The sequence below is a fragment of the Malurus melanocephalus genome, unplaced genomic scaffold, assembly GCF_030028575.1.
Source record: "Malurus melanocephalus ecotype Western Australia unplaced genomic scaffold, MMel_1.1 scaffold_827, whole genome shotgun sequence".
In the NCBI taxonomy this organism is placed as follows: Eukaryota; Metazoa; Chordata; class Aves; order Passeriformes; family Maluridae; genus Malurus; species Malurus melanocephalus.
The window spans coordinates 1-22,942 of record NW_026624059.1 but is presented as its reverse complement, the minus strand read 5'-3'; the positions used below and the strand labels follow the sequence as shown (position 1 = coordinate 22,942).

Here is a 22,942-nt window from a genome sequence, read left to right as displayed (position 1 = left end):
CTCAGGCAGRTCAATGCTGGAAGAAGGAGTAAGARCAGTCCTTAAACCAGAGCCTGGCTACATCTTCAAGTGGACGGAAGATACAAATAAAAWGGATAGTTCTGTATTCATTGCTGTAAAAACTCAAATCAAGCCTATGAAATCCAAGGCCTGACCACCTGGCAATGACTTTGATAAGTCACAGGGGGTGCAGGTCCTAGGTTTTAACAGCTACCAACGGTACCTGAAAATAACATTAGTTTAAAATGGGGCACTGCTCTGCTATGAAAAGCCAGTATAGGTAAATACATAAGGCCTCTGCTGGTCTCAACGAAACTGCTTAGCCTGGTGTACAGCCTGAGCCTGGAACTGGTTTGGGGCCTAGGAATGAGATTTGTCTACACAGGAAGTCTTCTCTGCTCTGCAACCAGACCTGCCAGCAAAGCAGCACCAATAAATGTAATAATCAATACTGGCAAAATTCACAGGAAGGTCCTTTCCCAGAGCAATCCAACTCAGGAGAGCACATGAATGATCTGTTTTTGCAGAGTATCTTCTTCCTGAAGTAGAGCCCTCTGTGCCTGTGTTGCATTAAGAAGGAGCAAAKGAAAAGTTACCTAGGTAAGCCCTGYCATCTCACCAGCATCAAAGCCACCTGACTTAGGGTTTCCAAGAGTWTGTGTGATTCCTTTTACTCAGTGTGCTCTGTTAGTTGGAACCAAGATGGCAGCTTGGAGTTGTCAGCAGGAACAGTGTCAGTGCTGTCTGCAAGGGCTTGATGGTCTGCACTGGACCCCCTAAGCTCTAGGAACAGAACCCCACACATGTGGGGAGCTGAGCAGTCCCAAACTCAGCATGGCACTGGGGAAGGAAGGACACTCAGCTGCTCACAGAGAGCGTGTCACAGCCACCAGGACCAGWTCCTTTCAGAAAGCTCAGCTATTCCCAGCCCTGCAGACACGAGGAGCTCCCAGGAACAAGGGGCTCTGCTGGATGTTACCCACAGGGCACCTGGAAATGGGGATGGGAGTCCCTACTCACTCGACAAGGCTCTGACGCATGCGCTTTTTAAAGACCCTGTCCTTCGGGGCCCGGGATGTGATAGCTTTCTCCAGCTCCAGAATGCGATCCTCTATCAGCYTCTCCTCTACCTCCCTCTGCAGCCAAGTCTCCCGCTGAGGAAAGAAGATACAATGTCTGGCTAGCAACGGTTCTTCGCAAGGTTTGCATATGAAAAATGATCCCACCCTGCTCTYGTTGAGAGGGGGGATAGGCTCTTCTTGTCTGGCTGCTCYGTGTCTGTGACAYCTCCTGCTCTCTTAGGCAGGACCTCATCTCCAGGGAAGTAAYTCCAGCATCTTTGCCTGCCCTGTTAGAAAAGCTGATCTGGCCAGACAGACAGACAAGCCAGGAACCTTCCAGAGCTCCAGATACTTGCCTGCCCTCTGCCACTGCCAAAGCAGCTTGGAAAAAAGCATTGCCAGCACAATTCCGGGGCACAGTCAAGCTGCTGCTGTTAAGGCCTGTAAACCTTGCAGGGCTTGGGTTGGGAACAACCAACTTCCCAGAAATGATCTACATYTCCTTCCATCCCTTTAGCATGGCCTTCAGGATGCCCCCCTGGRGTAGCCAGGAAGTTGGCGCATCTCCATGAGGGAATCATGACCAGAGGGGCAGCCCCTGGTCATGGCCAGGTGTGGCAGGGAGGTCCCAAGTGCCTTCAGGGCACTGGGAAGCTGCTGTGGGGTGCAAGGGGCTCAAGTGATATGGGGAAGGTGGCATCTGCCTAATGGGGCAGCAGTTGTTCTTACAATGGTGCCAGACTCGTCCAGGGATGATATCACGGATGACTCCAATGCCACAGATGACCACAGATAAGATGATTCACTTCTCYGGCATTCTTTTTCATCAGGGTTTTCATCGCCCTCATTTTCTGAAGGAAAAAAAAAAAATCAGAAATAGAAGATTGGGCGCCTTGCCAATCCCATTTAAGCTGGGAAGTCCCACTTCCCCAACACTGGCCTCTCCCTCCAGAAACAAACCATCCTCTGAGGCCTCTATAGAGAGTAAATACTGCTGCTCCTCCTCCTCCTCCTGCTGCTTCTCCTGCTTCTCTGGCTCCTTTTTCTCCTCTTCCTGCTCCTCTTCCTGCTCCTCTTCCTGCTCTTCCTCCTGCTCCTCCTCCTCCTCTTCTTCTTCCTCCTCTTCCTCCTCTTCCTCTTCTTCTTCCTCTTCCTCCTCCTCCTCTTCCTCCTCTTCCTCCTCTTCCTCTTCCTCCTCCTCCTCTTCCTCCTCTTCCTCGTCATCTTCTTTCTCCTCTTCCTCCTCTTCTTCTTCCTTCTTTTCCTCTTCATTCTCTTCCTCCTCCTCTTCCTCCTCTTGCTCTTCCTCTTGCTCCTCCTGCTCTTCCTCATCACCAGCGTCATCCATGGGGTGGGGCAGAGAAGATGGTTTATTGGCCTTAATGCGTATTTTCACATTTTTTCTTATCTCTTTCAGGATCTTCTCGTATTTTTCATTTCCTGAAGGAAAAATCATCCACAAATAGAAGTGTGGGTGCATTGCCAATCCCATTTGGGATGGGAAGTCCCACCTCCCCAGCCCTGGCCACTCCCAGAATCRAACCCCTCAAGCCATCTATGAAAAGTGGATGCTGCTGCACTTCTCTGAATCCTCATGTTCACTCTCACTTGTCTTCATCCTGGCAGGGGACCATCTCATCCCCTGCAATGTCACACAAATCCAACCCTGCCARAAGCCCTGCCAGCCTCTCTTACAGCTTTTCCAAGCTTTTCTGCCTAGCCATCATCTTTCCAGGCCTCCAAAAATGTGCTGGCAAGATCTGCAGGATGGTTCCTGGGAGAAAGCCCAAATGGGCTCAACTGCTCAAGACTCAGCAAGCAACCATAGAGGTCAAGCATTGGTCTGGCAGCCCTGCAACCTCCAGACTTGGTGGRGATGGGTGGGAGCTGCCTGATGGGCTATGGTAGGGGGAAAAAAACAGGGGATCTACCTGGAAGAAGACAGACATCACTCACCTTTCAACATCCAGGGTAGGTCCACAGTAATCCTAGGGAAGGCTCCCTCTCCTTTCAGGAGGATTTCTGCTGGTTCCAGATAACTCACTTGGAYCTGGAAAGTCCTGGAGAAGACTCTCGGCCTTCCTGGCAGATAATAGACTTTCAACACTTGCTTCTCACCCGGTGCAATGGAACCCTGCAGGGATGGGAGAGGAGGAAAGGAAATGCATCAGAGAAGGTTTGATGGGGGATGGCTCAGGGGACAGGCAGGCTGAGAAGACAGGTCCTCATCTGGAAGGAAACATCAGACCACATCACCTTCAGATGACCTTGTGCCCAAAATCTCATGCCTCCAACCCTGGGGTGCAATGTGTCCTCCCAAGGGCTCACAAGGCTGCAGCCCCAGCACAGCCTCCTGTGAACACAGCTCTGCTGCTCACAGCATTTGCCCTCTGCCAGCAAGAGCCACGCTGAGCAAATAAAAGCTCTTTTGCCAGGAAGAGGAGTGAAGTGCCTGCACTCTCAGAAGGGCCAGCAGCCCCTGTCACAGCACATCAGCAATTCCAGGCTGGTGTCGAAGGGCCTGATCCCTTATTAATGATCCCAACAAAAACACCTTCTGCCTCTGCGGTTACACCAAGGGCATATGAGTGCAGCCTACCACATGGTTTCCTGCAAACATACATCTCTGGAAATGCAGGAGCAGAGATTAGGATGAGATCTGGGGCTGAGAGTGATGGTGGGATGGGCACCTCCTCTCTGGGCTTCCAGAAATGMTGTCYAAGTCCCAGGCTGGGCTCACACCARTGAGGTTGAAGGAAAACATGGCTCTGGGTGACAGGACAGCTTTCCTTGACTCATCCCTGCACACTGGGTTGGACCCTGGGCTCCCCATTCCTGTTCCTACTGCAGGGAGAAGGGGCTGAGCAGGACAAATCCTGCCACTTGGTCCCCTAAGTTGCTCCAGCACACAACACAGCTGCAGCCAAAGGGAGCCGGGCCAAGCTGCCAGCACCAGGAYGCTGCTACAGCAGAGCTGTGGCTGCGGATGCTTGCAGGAAGAGGGCACCAGTGTGTCAGCCCTTGGACAAGTCAGGAAAAAATGAGAGAGCCATTAGGCTTCCTCTTCCCATTCTGAAGAGGGACAAAGACAGGAACACTGCTATAGCTCCAACACATCCAGGCAGGACTGAGAAGCTGGGATGGTGGAATGCTGTGAACTCTTCTCCTTGCTCTTCTACCTCTGCTCCTCCCTGGCCCCCTCACTGCCCCACAAARCTGCTGCAGAGAAGCAAAGCTGGAGGAGGGAGAGAGCAGCACAGAGGCTGTGACAATTTCTGGCAAAGAAGCTTCAAGCCCAAGCAAGGAATACRTAACTGCTGCTTAGAGCTGGCAGCGGGGAGGCAGAAGAGCCAGTAGCACCCAGCTCCACTGTCAGCACAGCCAGAGAGCTCAGCACTTGTGCCTCTGGCCAGTGGTACTCACCAGTCAAGGCCATGGGGGAGTCTATTAGGTGAGCACTTGCTTGACCTCACTGCCCCCAGCCACAATTGCCTACAGCCCTGTCTCTCAGGGCTGGGTTCAAGTTTTCGCCCCTGCTTTTTTTCCTCTTTTTCCCCCCCATTTTTCCTTTAACTCTCTCTCTCTGATACAGGCCCAGGGCCAATCACTTGTGCTACTCACTGTAGRGGGCACGACCACAGGAACACCAGGCATAGGGTTTGCTGCAGTGCCAGTGCTGGTGTTTGGCACCATGTAGGTGAATTCAAGCACGCCGGTGTTCCGCAGGGTGACCTCTGCTTCAAGGACTGTGTTAAACACCTGGAGAGAGGATAGAGGAGTGGGAAGTTACGGATACAGGCCTGCTGCTGGGAATATCCTTYCTCTTTCATGGGGTTGAAAGCAGCCACACAACTACAGAGGGGTGGTAAAGCCATGTGAGGGCCGGTAATAAATAAACCAGGGGACACAGGTCCTCTGCACTCTGAAGGGTCACCAACAGCCAGGGGAAACAAAGGAGGTGGCACTAAGGCATTCCAGAAGAAAAGGCACCTGCATGCAAATATTGGCAAGAGAGACATACAAGGCAACACAGGCAGGGCCAGCAGCTCGAAGTATCTGTAGGCTTTTAACTGAAAAGAAGTAAAGTGGGGATTACTCTGCGACATTCTTTTCAGCTACAGTGACTGAAAGCCCAGCTTCCTCCCTGGATTATTTTGTGGGTTAAGCAAGAGTATTAGGCAAGAGCATCTCCTTGGAGCTCAAGCTTTAGGAGCAGATCAGTGCAGGGATGTCTCAGGGACATGTCCCTCTGGACATCTTCACTGGRACCCTGCCTTTCCCAGGAGGCCGTGTTTGTTCCCTTGAAGAGGRGGGGTGTTAWGTCCCTTGGCCAGCAGGGAGGGGARRRGTGGAGAAGGCCATTAAAAACCAGCTTGGATTCTGGACATATTCCTCAAAGGTTGTATWCCAACCCCCAGAGCCAACAAAGGAGCTGAGAAGGGGAGAGAGCCTGGGACAGAGGTGGGCAGGAACCCGCTGGCCATGATTCCAAGACAAGGAGTTGTGCCAGGAGAAGCGTGGGGTACCTGCAGGCCCCAGTCAATCTCAGCCACATCCAGTTGGTAGCTGGGGCACGAAGCCTCCCCRGTCAGCACAACCTCGTAGGTGGGGCCTCCCTCCACGTGGCACAGCGCCGTGACACGGGCGACAATGTTGGYGTGGCCAAAGAAGGTGAAGGAGACCCGCTGGCTCTGGCCTGGTGGCAGCACACCCGACAGCGGCAGGATATCAAAAACCTGGAGGGAGGGGAGGAGAGATCGAGGTGTTGAGTATGGAAATGGATGCAGAAGAGCAGCTGTGACTTGGATTACAGTACAGTCATAGCTGGAGGGGCTTATTCCCCAAACACAGCCAAGAATCACCCTGAGCTTATCCTGTGTCCATGCCCCTGACAAGTGGAGGGACCATGGGGAAAATCTCCCATACTCACTTATCAATGAGCATACACTACATTAAATTAAACTGGAACGTCTCCTGGCAGCAGGAAATTCTCTCTGCTGCAGAACTTGCCTTTAGAAACATTTCTCACTGTCATCAGAAAAACAGGAGACTTGGAGGTGGAAGCCCTTGAGCTGGGGAAAGGAGTCCAGCCCAGCTCAACTGACTTCTGAGGCTTTTCCCTCTCTCTCAGATTTACATGCTGCTCTCTCAAGCKGCTACAGCAAAAGTTCCTACAAAAATTTCCTATCAACAACCTGATGAGGTAAATGGGAGCAATGACTTCCACAGATGCTGCACAGGGAGCATCCTGGCTCAGCCCTACAAAATGTCCCACACGGTCTATCCAGTGACCAATTGCTTCAGCAGAGCTTTGTGATGGGCTTGGAGGGATGTGAGGCCCCTCTGTGGGCAATGCTGAGGGCCACCTCAGTGACAGTGGGCGTCAGAATCACTTTCCACACTGGAAATATGGAAGTGAGACACATTCTCACTTACTTCCTCCATTCCTCGGGTGATGTACTCCACCTCTGAAAACTGACTCAATCTCCTTATCTCCACTGGGCTTTTAGTCTCCTTAGTAGTGGATAACACCGCCTGGAAAACAAGAACCACAGGCTGCAGTTGGCTGGTCTGAGCAAGATCACTCTGCTAACAGGCTCCTCAACCTCAGCACACCAGGAGCAGCTGAGAAGGGACCTGGGCACAAATCAAGTGTGGAAATGTCAAATGCAGGTCCAAGCCCTCCCACGTTGGATCCCACCTACCTCCTCTGCTCTYGAGGCAGGATGCTCCTCCTCTGAGCACTTACTCGAACCATTTGTCCTCACTGAGCCCTGAGGCTCCTCAGCAGTGGATGACAGCAACTGGAAAACAAGAACCATGAGCTGCAGTGAGCAGTTGGCTGGTCTGAGCAAGATCACTCTGCTGCAGGCTCCTCCACCTCAGCACACCAGGAGCAGCTGAGAAGGGACCTGGGCACAAATCAAGTGTGGGAATGTCCATGCCATCGGTCAAGTGCAGGTCCAGACCCTCCCAGATGAGACCTGGGCTCCATCTGAACTTCCTACATCAAACTTGCACGAGGGAACTGGGTTCCCCCAGCACTCAGGCAYGGAGGGTTGGAACTCCATGGTCTCTGAAGGTCCCTTCCAAGCCAAACCATTCCAGRATTCTACGGTGGCCACTTGAATTTCCCTGGTTTACTTGGGCATACATGGCAACAACCAGGAAATAAAGATGATTTTATGTTTCTATCTGAAAACATTCAGCCACACTATTCKTTGCATCTATAGGGTTTTGTTAAATGAACAGAGTTAAACAACCAATATTTGGATGTGAGCAGKACAAACCCCTCTCCTTAATACCTACATTGGGGCTTTTGGAAACTCTTCTGCTTCCTTACGTATTTTTTTAATTGTTCCACATGATGCAGAACAAGGGGCCACTTCCCACTCCCAAGTGCCAATGTTCACCACGCAAGTTGGCAGATCAAAGGCCTTTTTCCTTGCTAGGAGTCACTTTGCAAAGTCTTGCTTTATAACATACAGCTCCAGGGCTGTCACTGCAATACCAGCTTTCAGGTGAAGGCAGGGATGTGAACACTCTAGCTGGGTTGGGAAGGGGGTGCATGGAGATCAGGACTTGTCATGGCTTGATACAGGAAGGAAGCTGGAAGCCCTCTCATTGTGATGCAGATAAAAACCTCATTATACATGGTAAAGAAAATAAGCTAAAAAATCCAAAACTCATCATAGGTCTGTAGGATCTGAGTGGGCTTCTCCAAGCAAAACTATCCTATTCTCCCTCCCCAGACATCCCATGTCCAGCCAGTAGCTCTGCTGCCCAGCCCATTCTCAATGCACAAGACAGAAGATCAGCATGAGCATGGCTTTTCAGTGGCAAGCTGGGGAGGCAATGCAAGTGGGAGGTGCACAAGAAAAACTACCTCTACTCCCAGGGAATCCTCATCTGATAGTGACTGGGCAGCATCCTCCTGGGCAGAGCCCTCCTGGGTAGAATCCTCCTGGGCAGAACCCTCCTGTGCAGAACCCTCCTGGGCAGAACCCTCTTGGGCAGAGCCCTCCTGGGCAGAGCCCTCCTGGGAAAGATTCTCCTGGGCAGAACCCTCGTGGGCAGAGCCCTCCTGCGCAGAATCCTCACGGGCAGAAGAACCCTTCATTGCTTCCACGGCTTCAGTTGGCTCCTCCACACTTTCAGTCTTAGAGGGTCTCCTTAAAAACACTGCCTCCCTCTTCAGTGAGCCGGGTTTGAATTTGGGTGGTGAAGGGATGAATCTGGAAAATACCATAACTATGATCATGGAGCTGTAGTGGGAGAGGGATGCCTGAAAGGGCAGCTCCTCATTGGGATGCAGCCCCAGGCTGGGTGTGTTGGTGTGGTAAGCTCAGTAACTTGGGAGGGTTAGGAGGAAGTTAATATTTTCCAACACTCCCAGGTAACTCAGGTGACATCCCCTATATTAAATCACAGCAGGTGCTCAAGGTAACTCTGCTTGTGTTTCTACTGCCAGGCTGCAAGCATTCCCCACTCAGTCAAATAKGACCCTCCTCAGAGCTATAGAGGTTATTGCCTTTGAACCAGATCCGAGTTCCCTAAACAGAACTGTTTCTGGATGAGCTCTCTTTTTTTTTTTTTTTTGGAACAGCAGCACTTCAGTGCCCAGTGGTCACCTTGGCTTGGTTTCTTGGGGCATTATGGCAAAACCATTAGCTTCTGTCATGAAAGGTACTCAGCCACATACCTTATGGTGTTCACCTGGTTGTCTGTCTGGAATGACCAGTGGTACCGGACAGGAATTGGGCTGCAATTGGTCATCTCCATATACAGCACTTGTTCAGTGTCATTGATGATGCAGCCAAAGTCCAGGGCCTTGGCCTGGAGATGGAGATTCGGGAAGTGGACTTCTCCCCGAACTCTGATGTGCTCCTCGTGAGGATGCTCTACCAAGCTCATCTTGAGAGTCCTCTTTGCTACCCGGCTATGTAAATCGTTCTCATAAGCTGGGTTAAACTGGATGCAGAGAGGAAGTTCTTGGTCTACATCCAGCACCATGGGCTGCAAGGAGATGAAGAGCATTAATCACCTTTGTGATCAAGTCCCACAGTCCGAYAGCAGGAAACAGTAAAAGTTCAGAGACCCCAGCCCAGGTGGGCTTCTCAGTTCACCCTCATTTCTTTAGAGTGAGGATCTGTCTGTAGGCACCATGCTCTGGTCTGAGATTGTGATAAATAAAGTTTGGTTCATGAAATCGCAGTRGAAAATYACCACAYACTTTGTTAAGACAGTTTGCCAGCCCAGCAGAGTTTGCCCTGTTTGTAACATCTTTGAGTATCTGGGGGGAAGGGCACTGTGGAGTTGCCAGAAAGAAGAGGAGCCTGCCTCCACCAGAGTACAGCAGAAGACCCCCCTGGCAACAACACAGCACAGACGCAGTATGATCCCTGGAAGTTTCTGGAAGCTCCACGTCACCCCGAGATAGAGACTGTATAAAAGGAGGGGCTCGGACTATGTGCGGTGTGGTGTTGTGAGGAGAGTGCTGGAGGAGGTACAGACTCACCCGGCCTGCCCAGCGCTGTTTGACCACTATCTGCTTGCTTAATTAATCAAATTTATACTTCATTGGATACTGTCTCGGATCGGTTGTTGAGACCTAACTTATAACAATTTGGATACCGTCTCTGATTGGTAATTGAGACTCAATTTATGACAAGATTCACTCAGGTTCACGTTTCTGTGCTTGGCAGCAGCACAAGGGGATGGTGYTGGAGAGCTGAAATGCTTTCCAGGAGACACCATCCCTGCATGGTTTACCCAGACCTGGTTTCCTGCTCCCTTCTCCTCAGGTCTTAGAGCTAGCATGGATGCTACCAATTCAGATTAAATTTTGCTTCYTTCAGCAGCTCTGCTGATCCAGCTCAGGCTAATCCATGGCTGACACTACAGAATAAACTTCTCAACTCGAGSACCTCCCAACAGAAATGCACCACCATATCYCTCCTCTTCAAAYCCCACTGGAGGAGTCCATGGCTGCTCACCTCAGAATTTGCAGGAAGGGGCTGCCGGTCCACATCACAGATTAGGAACGGCTGCTCCAAGTCCAGCACAATTCTGACCGGCAGGGAGGAGGTGTTTTTTAAAGTCAGAGGCTTGTACTGCAGAGTCAGGACATCACCRGGTTTCTACAGAAACAGGAGACAAGGGAAAACAACCTCAAGTGGCCATAGACCTCCTTCCCTTTCTGATGCACTTCACATTTTTCAATCCCAGAAGTTCTCTATTTATTTCCAGACAATTTAACTGTTACACCTGTGAATGCCAGGATGCAATCCACAGACTTACCTTCTCCACATGGAAAGTGATTGCTTTGGAAGACATTTCCACAACAGGAGAAATGAACTTGCAGGTGACATCCACTTGCATTATCAGCCTCTTTGCGTTCTCATTCCCCACAATAGCATGRCACAGTAGCCGCTCCTTCACATCCTGCATGCGAGAGTCACTTGTCACCCAGTGAGTGCTGGCAGGTCAAACACCCCACACTGGCTCGCCATCCACCCGTGGGTGCTATTCCTGTCACTTTTTATTAGTGACTSTAATCAGTCTCTGCTCTCCTCAATACTCCTCTTTTCTTTCTGTGCTGAAGCCTATTTATTCTAAAGAACTGTGCCCGGGGGTCCTGGAGCCAGGGAATGCACATCTGCGTTACCTGAAAGGTTCTCTGCAGAGTTACATTTCCCCTGGAAAGAAAGGTCCAGGTAGGAGAACACCCCAAGACTCTGCTAAGATCTGCCCCACTGAGCTGCTCTCCAAGACTGCTGCACAACCTGTCTGCCCCTGGGACACTGGGGCTGCCTCAGAGACTGGGGCAAGCAGTAATAGAAAAGTTGAAAAAAGTCAAGTTGTCAATGATAATGATCCCTGGGAACAGTTTTCCACGTGGATGGACAACACTGATCATTAAAGCTGGCACACTGCTTTTTCSCCCTCCAGGRCTCAGGGCTAGACCAGCCCTCTGCCCATGTTTGTTTGTGGAGGAAAAGCGATGCTGCTCCCAGACACTCTTGCCATTCACGGGGCTTTTGTTTTACTCCCTGCTTCCCTCAGAARAACCACTTGACACTAGATTAATTTACTTGCTGCCTGGGCTTCTAGTCTAAGTGCAACTTATTTCCCCTGCCCCTCCTTTCTGCCTCAGCACACAGCACTGGTAGCCTTCTGTTTTACTTCTATCAGCTGGTATTTTGGGATCAGCAAGTTTGSTTTATGGTAGCTATGGAAACACAAAAGAGCCTTAGCAACTGAGGCTGGCCAGCAAGAAAAGCAACTGGCCTCAAAACAGTTTCTTGAAGTCACTCGYTCCTTTTCCCAGACAAACATCAAGGGGCTGCAGAAGAAGCCCCAGTGGAGGGGATCTGACAGGGAAGGGTCAGCCCTTGGCAGGGCCTCACCTGGGCAGTGCTGGAGCAGCCTTCCAGCACRACCTCCACAGTCTGGCCAGGCTTCAGGCCCATCTGTGTTGGCCTCAGCTTAAACACGGGGCTGCCAGGTCGGGGGATCTGAGTAACAGCTTTTTTCTTGGTGACATTGAGGGCAGAGGAATGATTATTCCGCCGAAAGATGCTGAACCCTTCTGTGGTCCAGTACAGCTGATGGATGCGTCGTCCTTTGTTTGTCACTTTGAACCGGTAAYGGCAGTGAGTGAAGCTGGAAGAGAAGCAGAGATAGAAAATGTCATGGGAGCTGCTATTTCTCTGTGGTCACTCTGCTTCAGCACTCTGGTGACATTCCCTGACTGCCCACTCTGCAATAAAACTTCCACCCAAAAGGCTGCCCAAGCTCAAAGCTTCAGCTACAGCCAGGTCTTCCAGATTTTTCATTTCTGTGGCTTTCCAGGATCAAMTTTCAGATGATGTATTTCTAAAGGAATCAGGGAAAGGAATCAGGCTTCAGGGAAACAGAGCTGAGACAYTGAGTACTGAAGAAGATCTAGCCTGAAGGACTGTGGAAAAATTGTTCCTTGCTGAACCCACAGGAGAAGTGGAAGCTGAGAGTCTCCTACCTGAAGTGGGGCTTAAAGTTGAACTCTGGAGCAAATGGTTTGTCAGTRACAATTGTGGAGCCAGTGCCTACACCCTGGACAGAGATAATGTTCTCAGGGTTGTTCTCAATGAACACCTTCAGCTTGTCGTGGAATTTAATTGTGTCATCCAGGTATGCTGTGACAATCACAGACACTTCAGAATTAGGGGGGATCACTCCTTTACTGGGTTCAATCTTCCAGCATGAGTATTTKCCACCCTGTAACACAAGTCAAACACAAATGTAGGATGAAAACCGTGGACCCTGCTCTGCTGTGGGGTGCAGGAAAACAGGGGGACTAAGGAGATGAGCATAAAAATTATAAAGGTTTCATATCCCAAAATTTAAGCTATGGAGTCTGGCAACAGCAACTCTCCAAGAGCTTATACAACCTATATTTTACCCTCCTTTAACAGACTCACGTCATTAGCCCAGTTTTGCTCAACCCAAGGGATGCTCCTCCTCAGGAGAAGGTTATTCCCCCTCCAGTCTCTCTTTGGAGTGCTTGCCAAGGGAAGTTATTTACTCTCTCCTGGCTTCCTGACAGCTGAGCTGGGTCTGCACAAAGGCTCAAGGCCAGAGGAAGCCAGRGCTGCTCAAATCCCACCCCAGCAGCCACACGGCTGGAGAACACTGCTGAGAGCCTGAAGAATAACTCTGCAAAGCCAGATGAGCAAAACTCCAACACCAAAGCACCAAAGTCTTCTTTCCCAAGGGGCTGTCAGTGCTTCTCAACAGCCCCTGAAGGTCTCAAATCCTCACTTCCCACTGACCATCAGCTGCAGAGAGGGGCCCCAGAGCCCTCTGCTTTGCAAAAGGCAGCTCTGCATGGTTACAGCAGGGCAGGAAAGCAGCAAGCAGAAAAAACCTGCAAGATGTGCCCTGTGGGCACAGCATGGCCTTGCTAAGGATTCTCATGCTTTGGTTTCTCATGGAGCTCCCTCTGTGGATGGGGTGAGAGCTGGAGGTGCCCAGGGCAGGGAGCCTCACACCGGGACAGCATCATGGACACAGCTCTGCAGGGCAGGGCTGGAATGAGCACGTAAAACCCACCCTTCACACGCCAGCCCACCCAGCCCAGGGGCACTGCTCCCTGCACTCAGGGAAAGCTGTCCTGGCAATTCCCCACTTTGGGGTTACATTTATCCCCCTCAAACAGCTGGAAAAGCAGCAAGAGGAAAATTCCCCCTGCTCCTCTTTGGCCCAGGAGGATGAGCCTGGACACTCCCACATGGCCCAATGCTTTATCCACAAACACAAACAAGTCCACAGTGTCAGGGTTGGCTTTAAGCAGCTCCAGAAGTTCAACCCAGCCAACGTGGAGAAGATCAAAGCTCTTTYCAAGGCTGTTTTCAAGCGTCTCACAGATCCCCTGGCTCCAGCAGGGAGCACATCCCCCACAGCCCAGAGCCACGTACCCTTCCTGGCTGCAGCGGCCTCGCTGCTCCTGCCAGAGGAGCAGCCACAGCCCCAGCCCTGCAGCCTCCAGGAATTAAACATCTTTCTCTGCAGCTGCTCTGCAGATACTCTGTAACGCTACAGAGACCACAGGCTGTGGGGGTGCACAACCCTCGCTCCTGTATTTGTGTGTGACAGCCCTGCTGCTCTGACCCACRGGAGCTGTGAAACTCGCCTCTCCCCACAAGCAGTTTGAGGCCAGCAAACACCACGCTTTCTGCCATTAACACAAGTTTGGCACAAAGCAAATGCTGATGGAATGGGGAATCCATAGGGAAATCCATGCCCTCTCGGGAGCAAAGGACCGCAGGCTTCTCTTGATCTCCAAGTTCCAAAAGCATGATTAGCACAGCTAAATATCTTCCACAAAATTAAGGGAGAATTYGCAAACATGATCCAGACTCATTTCTGCTCCAATCACTCTGCAAGCTATTTCACTGAGGGTTGCCTGAGATCCTGGCTCCTCTTGCTGCACTCAGAATATCTTGCTTCCTCTCACACAGAACAATATAGAAACATGGCATAGAAAAAGACAAGTCAAGGGCTGCTACTAACCACCCATTTTCACTGGAAAGCAGCCCCAGAGACACTCACCATCTCTGTCCAGAAGGCTGCAGGAATGGCAGTCTGATTGGAGAGGCAGAGGCTTTTGGAATGCTCTTGTAAGACTTCGATATTGCCAAAGTTTATCTGTCTTGGATGTACAAAGACAACYGGTCCCTGTCCAGTGCACTCTAAATGGATCTCCTGTTCCAAGAAGAAGGTAGGAAAGATTTAAAAAAAGACACAACAAGGAGAGTTTTAAAAGCTTAGACAGCTCTAAGAGCACTCCTAGACTGCGGAAAACTATGGCTGTTTGAAGTTTTCAGTGATGTAGATGGAAACAGAAGGCCTGGATCAAGCATGGGGTCTGCAGTGATCCCATCTGAAAGCCACAAGCTCCCATTATCAGAGGACAAAGAAATGCTATTTGCCATGTTTGCTTCTTCACCCTTCCTCCACTCTGCTATTTCCTCTACCTCCTGCCAGCTCCATCATTCRCTTCTCCATCTTGCCCCAAACTACCCTCACAACTTTTGCTGCTGCACAGCCACCCKTGAACACTCAGTTCTTTAACATTTCTGAAGTTACACTGGTGAAACCAGTACAAGTCAGAAGCAAAGCAGGCTCTTCAGAGTRGAGATGAGGCAAGTTAGCTGCCTCTTATTTGTGCTTATGTGTATTCTTCATGYTGTATGATAATGGGCATTAATTAGTAACTGAGGGACCTGACTTCCAGAAAAGCTCTGCACAAGTAATCCCTTCAGTGGTCTCGTACACAATGCTTGCTTTGGCAGGATTCAGGGATGTGCCTGTGTGCTCCTGAACAATTCAAATGAAGCAGCACTTTTGTTCCTCTGATAACATGGYAGAGTGTGAGACCCAGAGACTGGTCTGGGTTTCAAACTGGGGTTGTTATCCCATTTCCCATATTTGTAACTATATGGTGGGTCAGGGACTGAGATTAACACCTGTGAGGATTTGCCCTTCCTCTTTTCTAGGCATAAGCTGCTGCTTGTGMTGCCAATCCCTTCTTTCTTTGTCCACACTGGCCCTATGTATTTATATATATTTATCTCTAGAAACTTATAAATTTATATTTTATAAATATTTATAATATTTTTATGTTTATATCACAAGTTYCTGGAAGAATCCCTGTACACTTCATGCTCCACTGGGATGAGCTGCCCAAGGGCACACATCTCCCCTCGCTCTCACCAGTGGGGATGCCTCATTCCCAAACACTGCGATGTCAGCAGTGATGCTGCACTCTCCCAGGCACCGGGCCTCAATTGTAAGAGGTATCTCCAGCGAGCTGTGACCCTCGATAATCCCAGATGGCGCAGAGCTGTAGTACCACGCGGGAGCGTTCTCCTTGTTTTCCTAGAAGRGACAGAATCAAAAGCAACTTCAGAACTGAGGAAACTTTCAACTACTTAATGTCTACCAYAAGAGTAATTCACACACAGTTGTARAAATCCTCAGGAGAAAGCAAAAAGGCAAAAAACAAGAGGCAAGGTGCAGGTGCTGAGCATCCCCAGGGGGTCCAAAAGTTGCTGCATCCACAAACACCCACTCCTGTGCTGGCAGCCTCCTTGCATCAGATTTTCACAACCCTTTAAGCTCTCCCACATGAAAACAAGTCAAAGACTAGAATATAAACATCTTCCTCAACATGTTAAACTGTTTCCTGAAGTTTGTATTCAGGTAGGTTGTTGTTCTCAGCAAACCTTTAGGTTTGAATAGAAATCAGCAAAGTCTTATTCAAACTCTTTTATTCCCCTAATAACCCCTTCAATAACATTTGGAGAGGAGGAGCTGGATGAAAAGCCAAACCTGAGGAAGAACCATGTAACAGCCTGGATATTTGCTGTCATTCACGAGGGTCAGCTTCTTGATATATGGGACCTTTAGGCAGCACCACCCAAACGACACGATGGGGTCAGTCACTCGCAGTGTAGGAATGTGGCATCTGAGCAAAGAGATAACCCCAAGGGAATTAGAGATGCTGAGAGCATTGAGAACTTTTGCCCTCCAAGAGCTCCACTGAGCATAAGACATTTGTAAAATTGAATAGAAATTTAATACTCCTACAGTGATAAATCATCTTCAACTTCTTTTTACCAGAACACCTCTTGTCGAGGAGGGGCAAGCCCTGAGGCTCAGCACTGCAGAGGCTTCCAAGGGCCCAGACAGAGCTGTTACCRAGCTGTTTTAACAGCTTTGCCCCTTCTTTGCCCAAGGACACTTGCAAGAATTCCTTCAGCAGTCCCAATGAGCCATGAGCTCTGGGGGAGCTTGAGGACCTGTCAATGAGGACCAGTGCCCACCAAGGCTAAAAGAACACAAGATTCCAGTGTATCAGTAAAAATGATTCCCTCTTCTCCTGCAGAGCTCTTGCCCTGCCTGAAAACTGAGCCATCTCTTCCAGCAGTGGAGGGCACAAGCCCTACGGAGTGGATGATCATCCTCTCCCAATTCCTACAGCTCCCTCTGCTCTTCACACCACAATGTAGGGTCTCTATATTGACTCTCCCCATTTGCACTTGCTTGACAAAACAGCCCAGGCACTGACTGGATGGCTCTGCCTGGGAGAGGAAACAGCACCAGGGAACTGCATCCCTCTTGTCATTAAACTGATGCCCACAGCAGCACAGCAGGATGGAATTTGGCTTTAACAAGAAAAGCTTCTGGCCTCAGCTCTGAGAGCATTACCCAAAATAGCCAGAGGGAAGCAGTGAAACCTGAACTCACCTACCACATCAAGGACTATATTCCTCTTCATAATATCTTTTCCCTGCCCTACTCCCACCATGAGCCCCTTTCCCACTGGCACATGCACTGGTTAAATGAAGCAGACCCCAGCTCTCAGCAGGCTGCTCACTGTGTCCCAAACCAGGGCTACAGGGGGTCACACCCCAGGACAAGTCCACCACTTGCAGGAAGAAGGGAAATTCATTGCCCCTTGAGTACCAGACCCCAGGCCAACAATTAACCTTATTCCTGCTCCCTTTAGAAAAAGGCTTATGGCCATGCCTGGCTGTGAGCAGGAGGGCTTCTCACCATGSGCTGCTCTCCTGGCACTGTTCTCATGTCTAGATGGGCAGACCCAACYCATTAAGCAGCAGCCAGGCAGTGTGCTGGTGCTGGATGCACAAGGAAAGACAAGCAGCTGCAAGGAAAGTGCTGGTACCTGGCTGTGATGGGCAATGCCAACATCTTCTTGCCCACACCTTCCACATCCACCACCAGCTCCATCTTGTATTCTCTGGCAGTGTTGGAACATAGGGTGACCTGGTAGAAGAGAAGAGCAGAAAATATTTTCTCACTCACAAAACCTCATTGCCCATGTATGGTGTCCTCCAGTTCTTGTTCCATAGTACAGAAAGGGAGGATTTTGCCTTAATTCTTCTGCTGGTCCATAAGTAAAGCACAGTCTTTGGGAATAACAAAAGCATTCTGGCAATATCAGATTTGTTAAAGGGACCAATTTTTCACCTGACTACAATAACATAAATGCAGAAGAAATCTATTGTCTTGAACAGAACAAGTTCAGTTTTACAGSAGAAAGCTGAGAACAAAGTGTGGCCCAGCAGATGCTGGGCAGTTCATGGCTGCAGAGTGTTTTCTGTCCCCACTGAAGATCCCTGCAGTGAMTACAACCCACTCTGCTCCCCAGGAGAGGAGAAATGAGACCAGGAAGGAAAGCAAGCTGCTCTATACCACGATATCTCTCTCTTTAACAGCCACCTTCTGTCCTCATCCTTCCTCTGCCCACTTTCAATCAAAGAAATCACCCTCAAAAACACAAGAATGGCTTCTGTACGTGACCATCTGGTACATGATTTCAGTGTATKGTTTTGGAAACRAAACAGTGCTCCTTCAGGAATATCCCGAGTGACCCAGCTAACAGAGGCCTCTYACCAGTGCAGAGCTCTCACTCACACGATGCTCAAAGCAGARCCAAAGCCCTCCCACTCTCCAGTGAAGATTCACCCTCACCTGCCRGACTCTTCCCATACCTCGATATCCTGGGATCCCAGGGCGCGGACAATCCCTGTGGAGGGATGTATTGTGAATTCACTTGGCCTCATAACACCTTGAGCTCTCTTATTCCAAGCCTCGCGATCGGTTYTGAACATCTGAACAGAGCTGCAAACGCTGGGCTCTCCCAAGCCGTCCCCAGGAACACGGAGGTTGAAGYCCACGGATGCCATGCTGGTGTTAGACAGGCAGCACTTCAAGGTGCGAGGAAAACCTAAGAAAATGACAAATATCCATTTAGGCATCAATTATCTCATGATTCCTGATATGAATATCCTGGTAGAAATAGAAATAGATAGATAGAATATAGAAAGATAGATAGAATATAGAAAGATAGAAAATAGATAGATAGAAATATGCTTCGATTTTAGCTCTTTGTTATCTGAACTACAGCTCATTAAGCAGCAGAAGGAGGATTTACAGTTCCCTTTGACACTGATCCCAGATTCCTGCCTTGGAAATGTCCACTCTTAGCCCGGCTGAACACCACAAATTTCTCTCTCTGATGGGGAGGAGCTCTCTCACCTGCTTCAAATCAGAACCAGTTATTTCTCATTGATGGGTGCGCACCTAAACTGACCATTTTCTCTGAAAATTCAATCAGTAAAATGCCCTGTTAACATCACCAACACTCCCATCATTTTCAAGACATAAATCCAGTGATTTGTCATTGAGGAGAAGCTACAGTAAAAGAAAGGGAYGATGGAATTAGGAACTAGAACATGATGCAAAGCACCTAATGCAGTTTCTCTAGTAAGATCCTTAAGGCATCTCCTGATGTGGGGCAACCAGACTGAGCTCGTGACAGCTCACAGCCCACTCCACTGGAGAAAAACCTGAGCCTTGCTTCGAGATCAGCAATTAGGAACCACCTCACCCGACAAACAGGGACACCACACCCACGCTGCTCACTGGCTGTGATTGCTGCCCACAAAGGCTCTGAGACTGGGTGTCCAGAGAGGAGAGCCAGGGATACAACCACACCTCATGGGGATGTCCTGCAGAGCCAGGACATCAGCCCCCAACCTGCTCTGCTGTGGATGGATATATGGCTTGGCTGGCCAGCTCTGTGGGGAGGAGATATTTCCCAGGGCTGACGGATTTAAACATAAGTCATTTGAACACAGATGGAGAGGAGGAATCAACTGCAGGCACAGGCCAGAGCTTCTCTGTGCCCCTAAACAGTGACCACTGCCAGCTCCAGCAGTGACTACAGCAGAGAGGCAGGAGGGGAGGGGCACAAAAAGGACAGACACAGGTCTCACAATCCCAAATGCCACGGAGGTCACCAGATGCAGACAACAGCCAGCAGCACAGTTAAAAGAAATAAAGATACAACAGCTGCCTTCAGCTGAAGAGGCCTTAAGAATGAAATCAGATTAAGCAGAATGAATCTGCTATTATAGAACCATATTCCTGCCTGGTGCCTTTCTTATTGTGCYACTTATTCAAAAGGAAATGAAGAAGTGGCCAAACCCAAACAGTGATGCTGACTTTCTATTCCTTTGGTCCTGCTTGATCTCATGATGGCAAAATGCTGCCCAAGGCACCAGCAGCCCTGGAGTTAACGCCCTGAAGAGGCTGCTGTGGAGGAAGACGAGTGACGGATGTTCTCATGTTCAAGTGCTCCATTTCAGCAACACACAAACCTCTCACACCGTGGTGCAAACCCAGGGCACACTCACCACAGGAGACGTCACCGAAGCGGAGGGCGGACACATCGAAATGCAGAGTTGGTGGCATCACAAAGCCCCTGCGAGGACAAAGGCAGGAAGGCAGTGGCTTTGTTAAAGGGAATTGCAAAGTGTTTGGGTATCATCAGGGCTGGGGTGTTCAAATCAACCCAGCACCCATGTGGACAGGAGGCAGCCAAAGCAAAGTGGTCAGCAGCCGACAGATTATCTGGGACAAAGCCTCAGGCTGAAGTGGTCCTGAGAAGTGAGTTTTACCTATCATCACTTTTCTTCTTTTTTTTTTTTCCCACCTTTTCCCTTTGCTGGGTGAGGATTTTATCCTTTGCAATGGCACCACTTTGTGGGATGATGCCCAAATCCTTGGGACAGTTCCTGCTGCAGAGTTCCCTGTCTCTTATATCAGCCCTTTCCTGGCTGTGAAAAGGAGGTACCAGAGCACTCTGCACAGGAGTCATGAGCACAGCTTGTTCTGCACTGCATGGGTGTGGGAGCTGGGGTGAGGCTGCTGCTGCCCATTCGGGATGCATTACCAACAGGATTTCAAAAACACTGCTGCTGGTGCAGAATCACCCAGGCTGGTCCATCTCCAAAGCCCTGGGGGCCTTGCAGGGTGTTAAGGTGGCACATCCCAAACCAGGTACTGCCCAAAGCTGATCCATCCCACAGCCTGCCAGGGTCTAAGTGGGAGAGACATCCCTGTAGGAAGGAGTCACTCCAGCTCCTGGGTACCCATAGAGGGCAGCAGGCACCCCTACATTAGAAAGATGCCAGGATCAGAGCCAAAATGAACACCTCGGGCAACACCTTTTTTGCCTGTACTGCCACAAAATGAAGTATTGGGAGATGTCCCAGAGACAGCTACAGTTGTGCCCAGCAAGCTCCCAGAGCCCTCCTCACCTGATAGTCAAGGTCAAAGGTGTCTCAGGAGCTCCAGTCACACGGAAGCAGAATTTTTCCTTGAACTCCCCCAGGACAGTGGGAAGGAAGGTGATCCGAATAGCCTGGAGCTTTTCTGGTGCCACGATGCCCTTCTGGGGCAGGAAGGTGAAGCAGGAGCCCATGGCTGTGGTTGGAGGGATGAGGCTGAAGGGAGCCTCAATAGGTCCCTTGTTTATCAGGACTGCCTACAGCAGCAGGAAAGCAAAATGGAAACACATGAGGAATCTTCCTTTCTTTCAGAAGTCCGAGTTTCTTTCAAATTAAACAATTAACACCTGTAAAAGGGAGAAGATGCCCTGTGCTGCTGCATGGCAGGAGCCAAAAAACCCAACTTTGAAAGACAATTTTGTATGCCTTTGGGTTTTTCATGCAAAGCAGTGATAACTTCACATAGAACAGTCACTCTGGGGTCTTCCCACTGGCACAGACAGTCCACTTTGACCTGCAGCACAGAGGAGCTGCTCATCATCCCCAAGTTCATTCACACCCAGCCTTAAGAACAGCACTGGGCATTGCAGCATTACCAGTGAAATCACCACAGAGCCGCTGCTGCTGCTCCAGGTGTACCCAACCATGGCAGGACATGTTCAGCTTCCATTGCAGTCAACCCATTTACTGCATGTAGAAGACACCGGAAGGAAAGATGTAGAAAATTCCTTTGCTTCCTTCTCAGAAACCCTTTGCTCTTTCTAGAGGCAGAGATGTACCAAGGCTGAAGTGTGGTGAGGGACTGGTCAGCAATAGCAAGCACTGCAAGCTCTTTGAGAGGGCCAGGGCTGAGCCAGGAGGATGAATGGCTTTCCTCTGACTCCCAGGAATAGGCAGGATTATTTCAGTTTTTTAGTTCAGTTTTGACTGAAAATGGTTTGCAATGGACTCAAGCTCATATGCAGCCAGTTTGTTCCAGCTGCTTTTGGACAGCCTGAGCACAAAGGTGATTTGTGTCTGGGGATGGAACAAAAGCCTCTGAACATGAAGCTTTTTGACCCAGTGTTGCTCTCATGTGCCAACGGGTTGTTTTCCAGGAAGCCTTACAACTGATCTCCAAGGGAGGCTGCTGAAAAGAAGGGATTGGGGTTTCATGAATAACAGACATTTCCAACCCCATCAAAGAGATCCAGATTCCAAGAAACCCCTCAAATTTGACTTGCATCACAATTGCACAAGTTGCCAGGAATTCCACAGGTCCACAAGGCTCACTGCTGCTCCCGGGAGCCACAAAGATCCATGCCAAACCTGCTGCTCACCTCATATCTGTTGACTGCTTTGATAAAAACCTCCCCGATGTTCAGTTCCTCAAAGTTGAAGCGGAGTTGGGGTCCAAGGCCTTCCCCTGTGAGGAACAGGGGCAGCCTGGTCTCACGTCCTGGGGAGAGATTTCTATTTCAGTACGGTAATTCCTTCTGCTATCCTGCATTTTCCAGGCTGCCTTAGTGCTAGTCCCTGACTCTGAGCTGCATGAGACCAGCTCCCAATGTTCCAGGAGAAGATACAGAGCCTTCTCTTCCCGCAGGAGATACAATACGTCCACAGAGACCATCCTTTCTTCTGCCTCTATGTTGATACTGGAACTTTAGGAAATGCCAGAAATTTGGTTCTACCTCCTTCTGGGTGCACCTCAAAGAGTGTTTTTACCAAAGGAGGAGGAACAGACTAAATACATGCAGCATTCAGAACGGCTGAGAGGGGAAAAAGCTAAATAGAGGAGATCCTCTGGAAGCTGTAGGGACAGTGGGGATGTGCTGGCACTGCCCTGCTGACCACAGACCCTTCCCAACAATTACACAGGAGCCCAGTGACCTGGGAGAGCATTTGCACCTCACTTTCACTGGGGTGAGAGGCAGGAAGCAGCTGTACCTGAGATGTCACAGTAAACSGTCTGTTGATAGACTCGGGCTTCTCGAGGCTTAAAGAACACATTGATTTCAGCCGAACAATTCGGCCTGACCTCTCCCTCCTAAAGCAGAAGGAGACAGCAAAACATTTATCTTCAAAGATCACATTTCTTGTTTTCAACCACAGCCCTGTAAGCCTTTATTTAGTGCATCAGTGACAAGCAAGGAGTGAGCAACACTTATCAACAACACTGATAACAGAGTTTGGAAGCTTTAGTCAGGCTCCCATCCCTGCCAGGGCCCCGCAGAAATTATTTTTTCAACCAGCTCT

The 22,942-nt window shown here is 49.8% G+C and overlaps 2 protein-coding genes across 2 annotated transcripts; both read right to left on the bottom strand.

Moving 5' to 3' along the window:
- Nucleotides 1–1,016: 1,016 nt before the first annotated feature.
- On the bottom strand, nt 1,017–11,533 carry LOC130585110 (hydrocephalus-inducing protein homolog). Its single transcript, XM_057385441.1, has 13 exons — nt 11,471–11,533; nt 10,362–10,505; nt 10,058–10,201; nt 8,764–9,077; nt 7,948–8,296; nt 6,767–6,865; nt 6,498–6,596; nt 5,588–5,797; nt 4,683–4,820; nt 3,018–3,195; nt 2,022–2,501; nt 1,791–1,912; nt 1,017–1,154 (listed from the first exon to the last, which is right to left on the bottom strand). Exons 1-13 carry the CDS (start codon nt 11,531–11,533, stop codon nt 1,017–1,019), a joined length of 2,478 nt encoding a protein of 825 aa, XP_057241424.1.
- LOC130585123 (hydrocephalus-inducing protein homolog) lies at nt 10,368–22,733 on the bottom strand (the record flags this gene model as incomplete). The annotated part of the gene is made up of 7 exons (XM_057385458.1): nt 10,368–10,505; nt 11,471–11,726; nt 18,122–18,357; nt 19,829–19,896; nt 20,735–20,961; nt 22,024–22,142; nt 22,634–22,733. Coding segments are annotated over 6 exons (852 nt in total), but the record flags the coding sequence as incomplete, so codon positions are not given.
- Between the last annotated feature and the right edge of the window lie 209 nt (nt 22,734–22,942).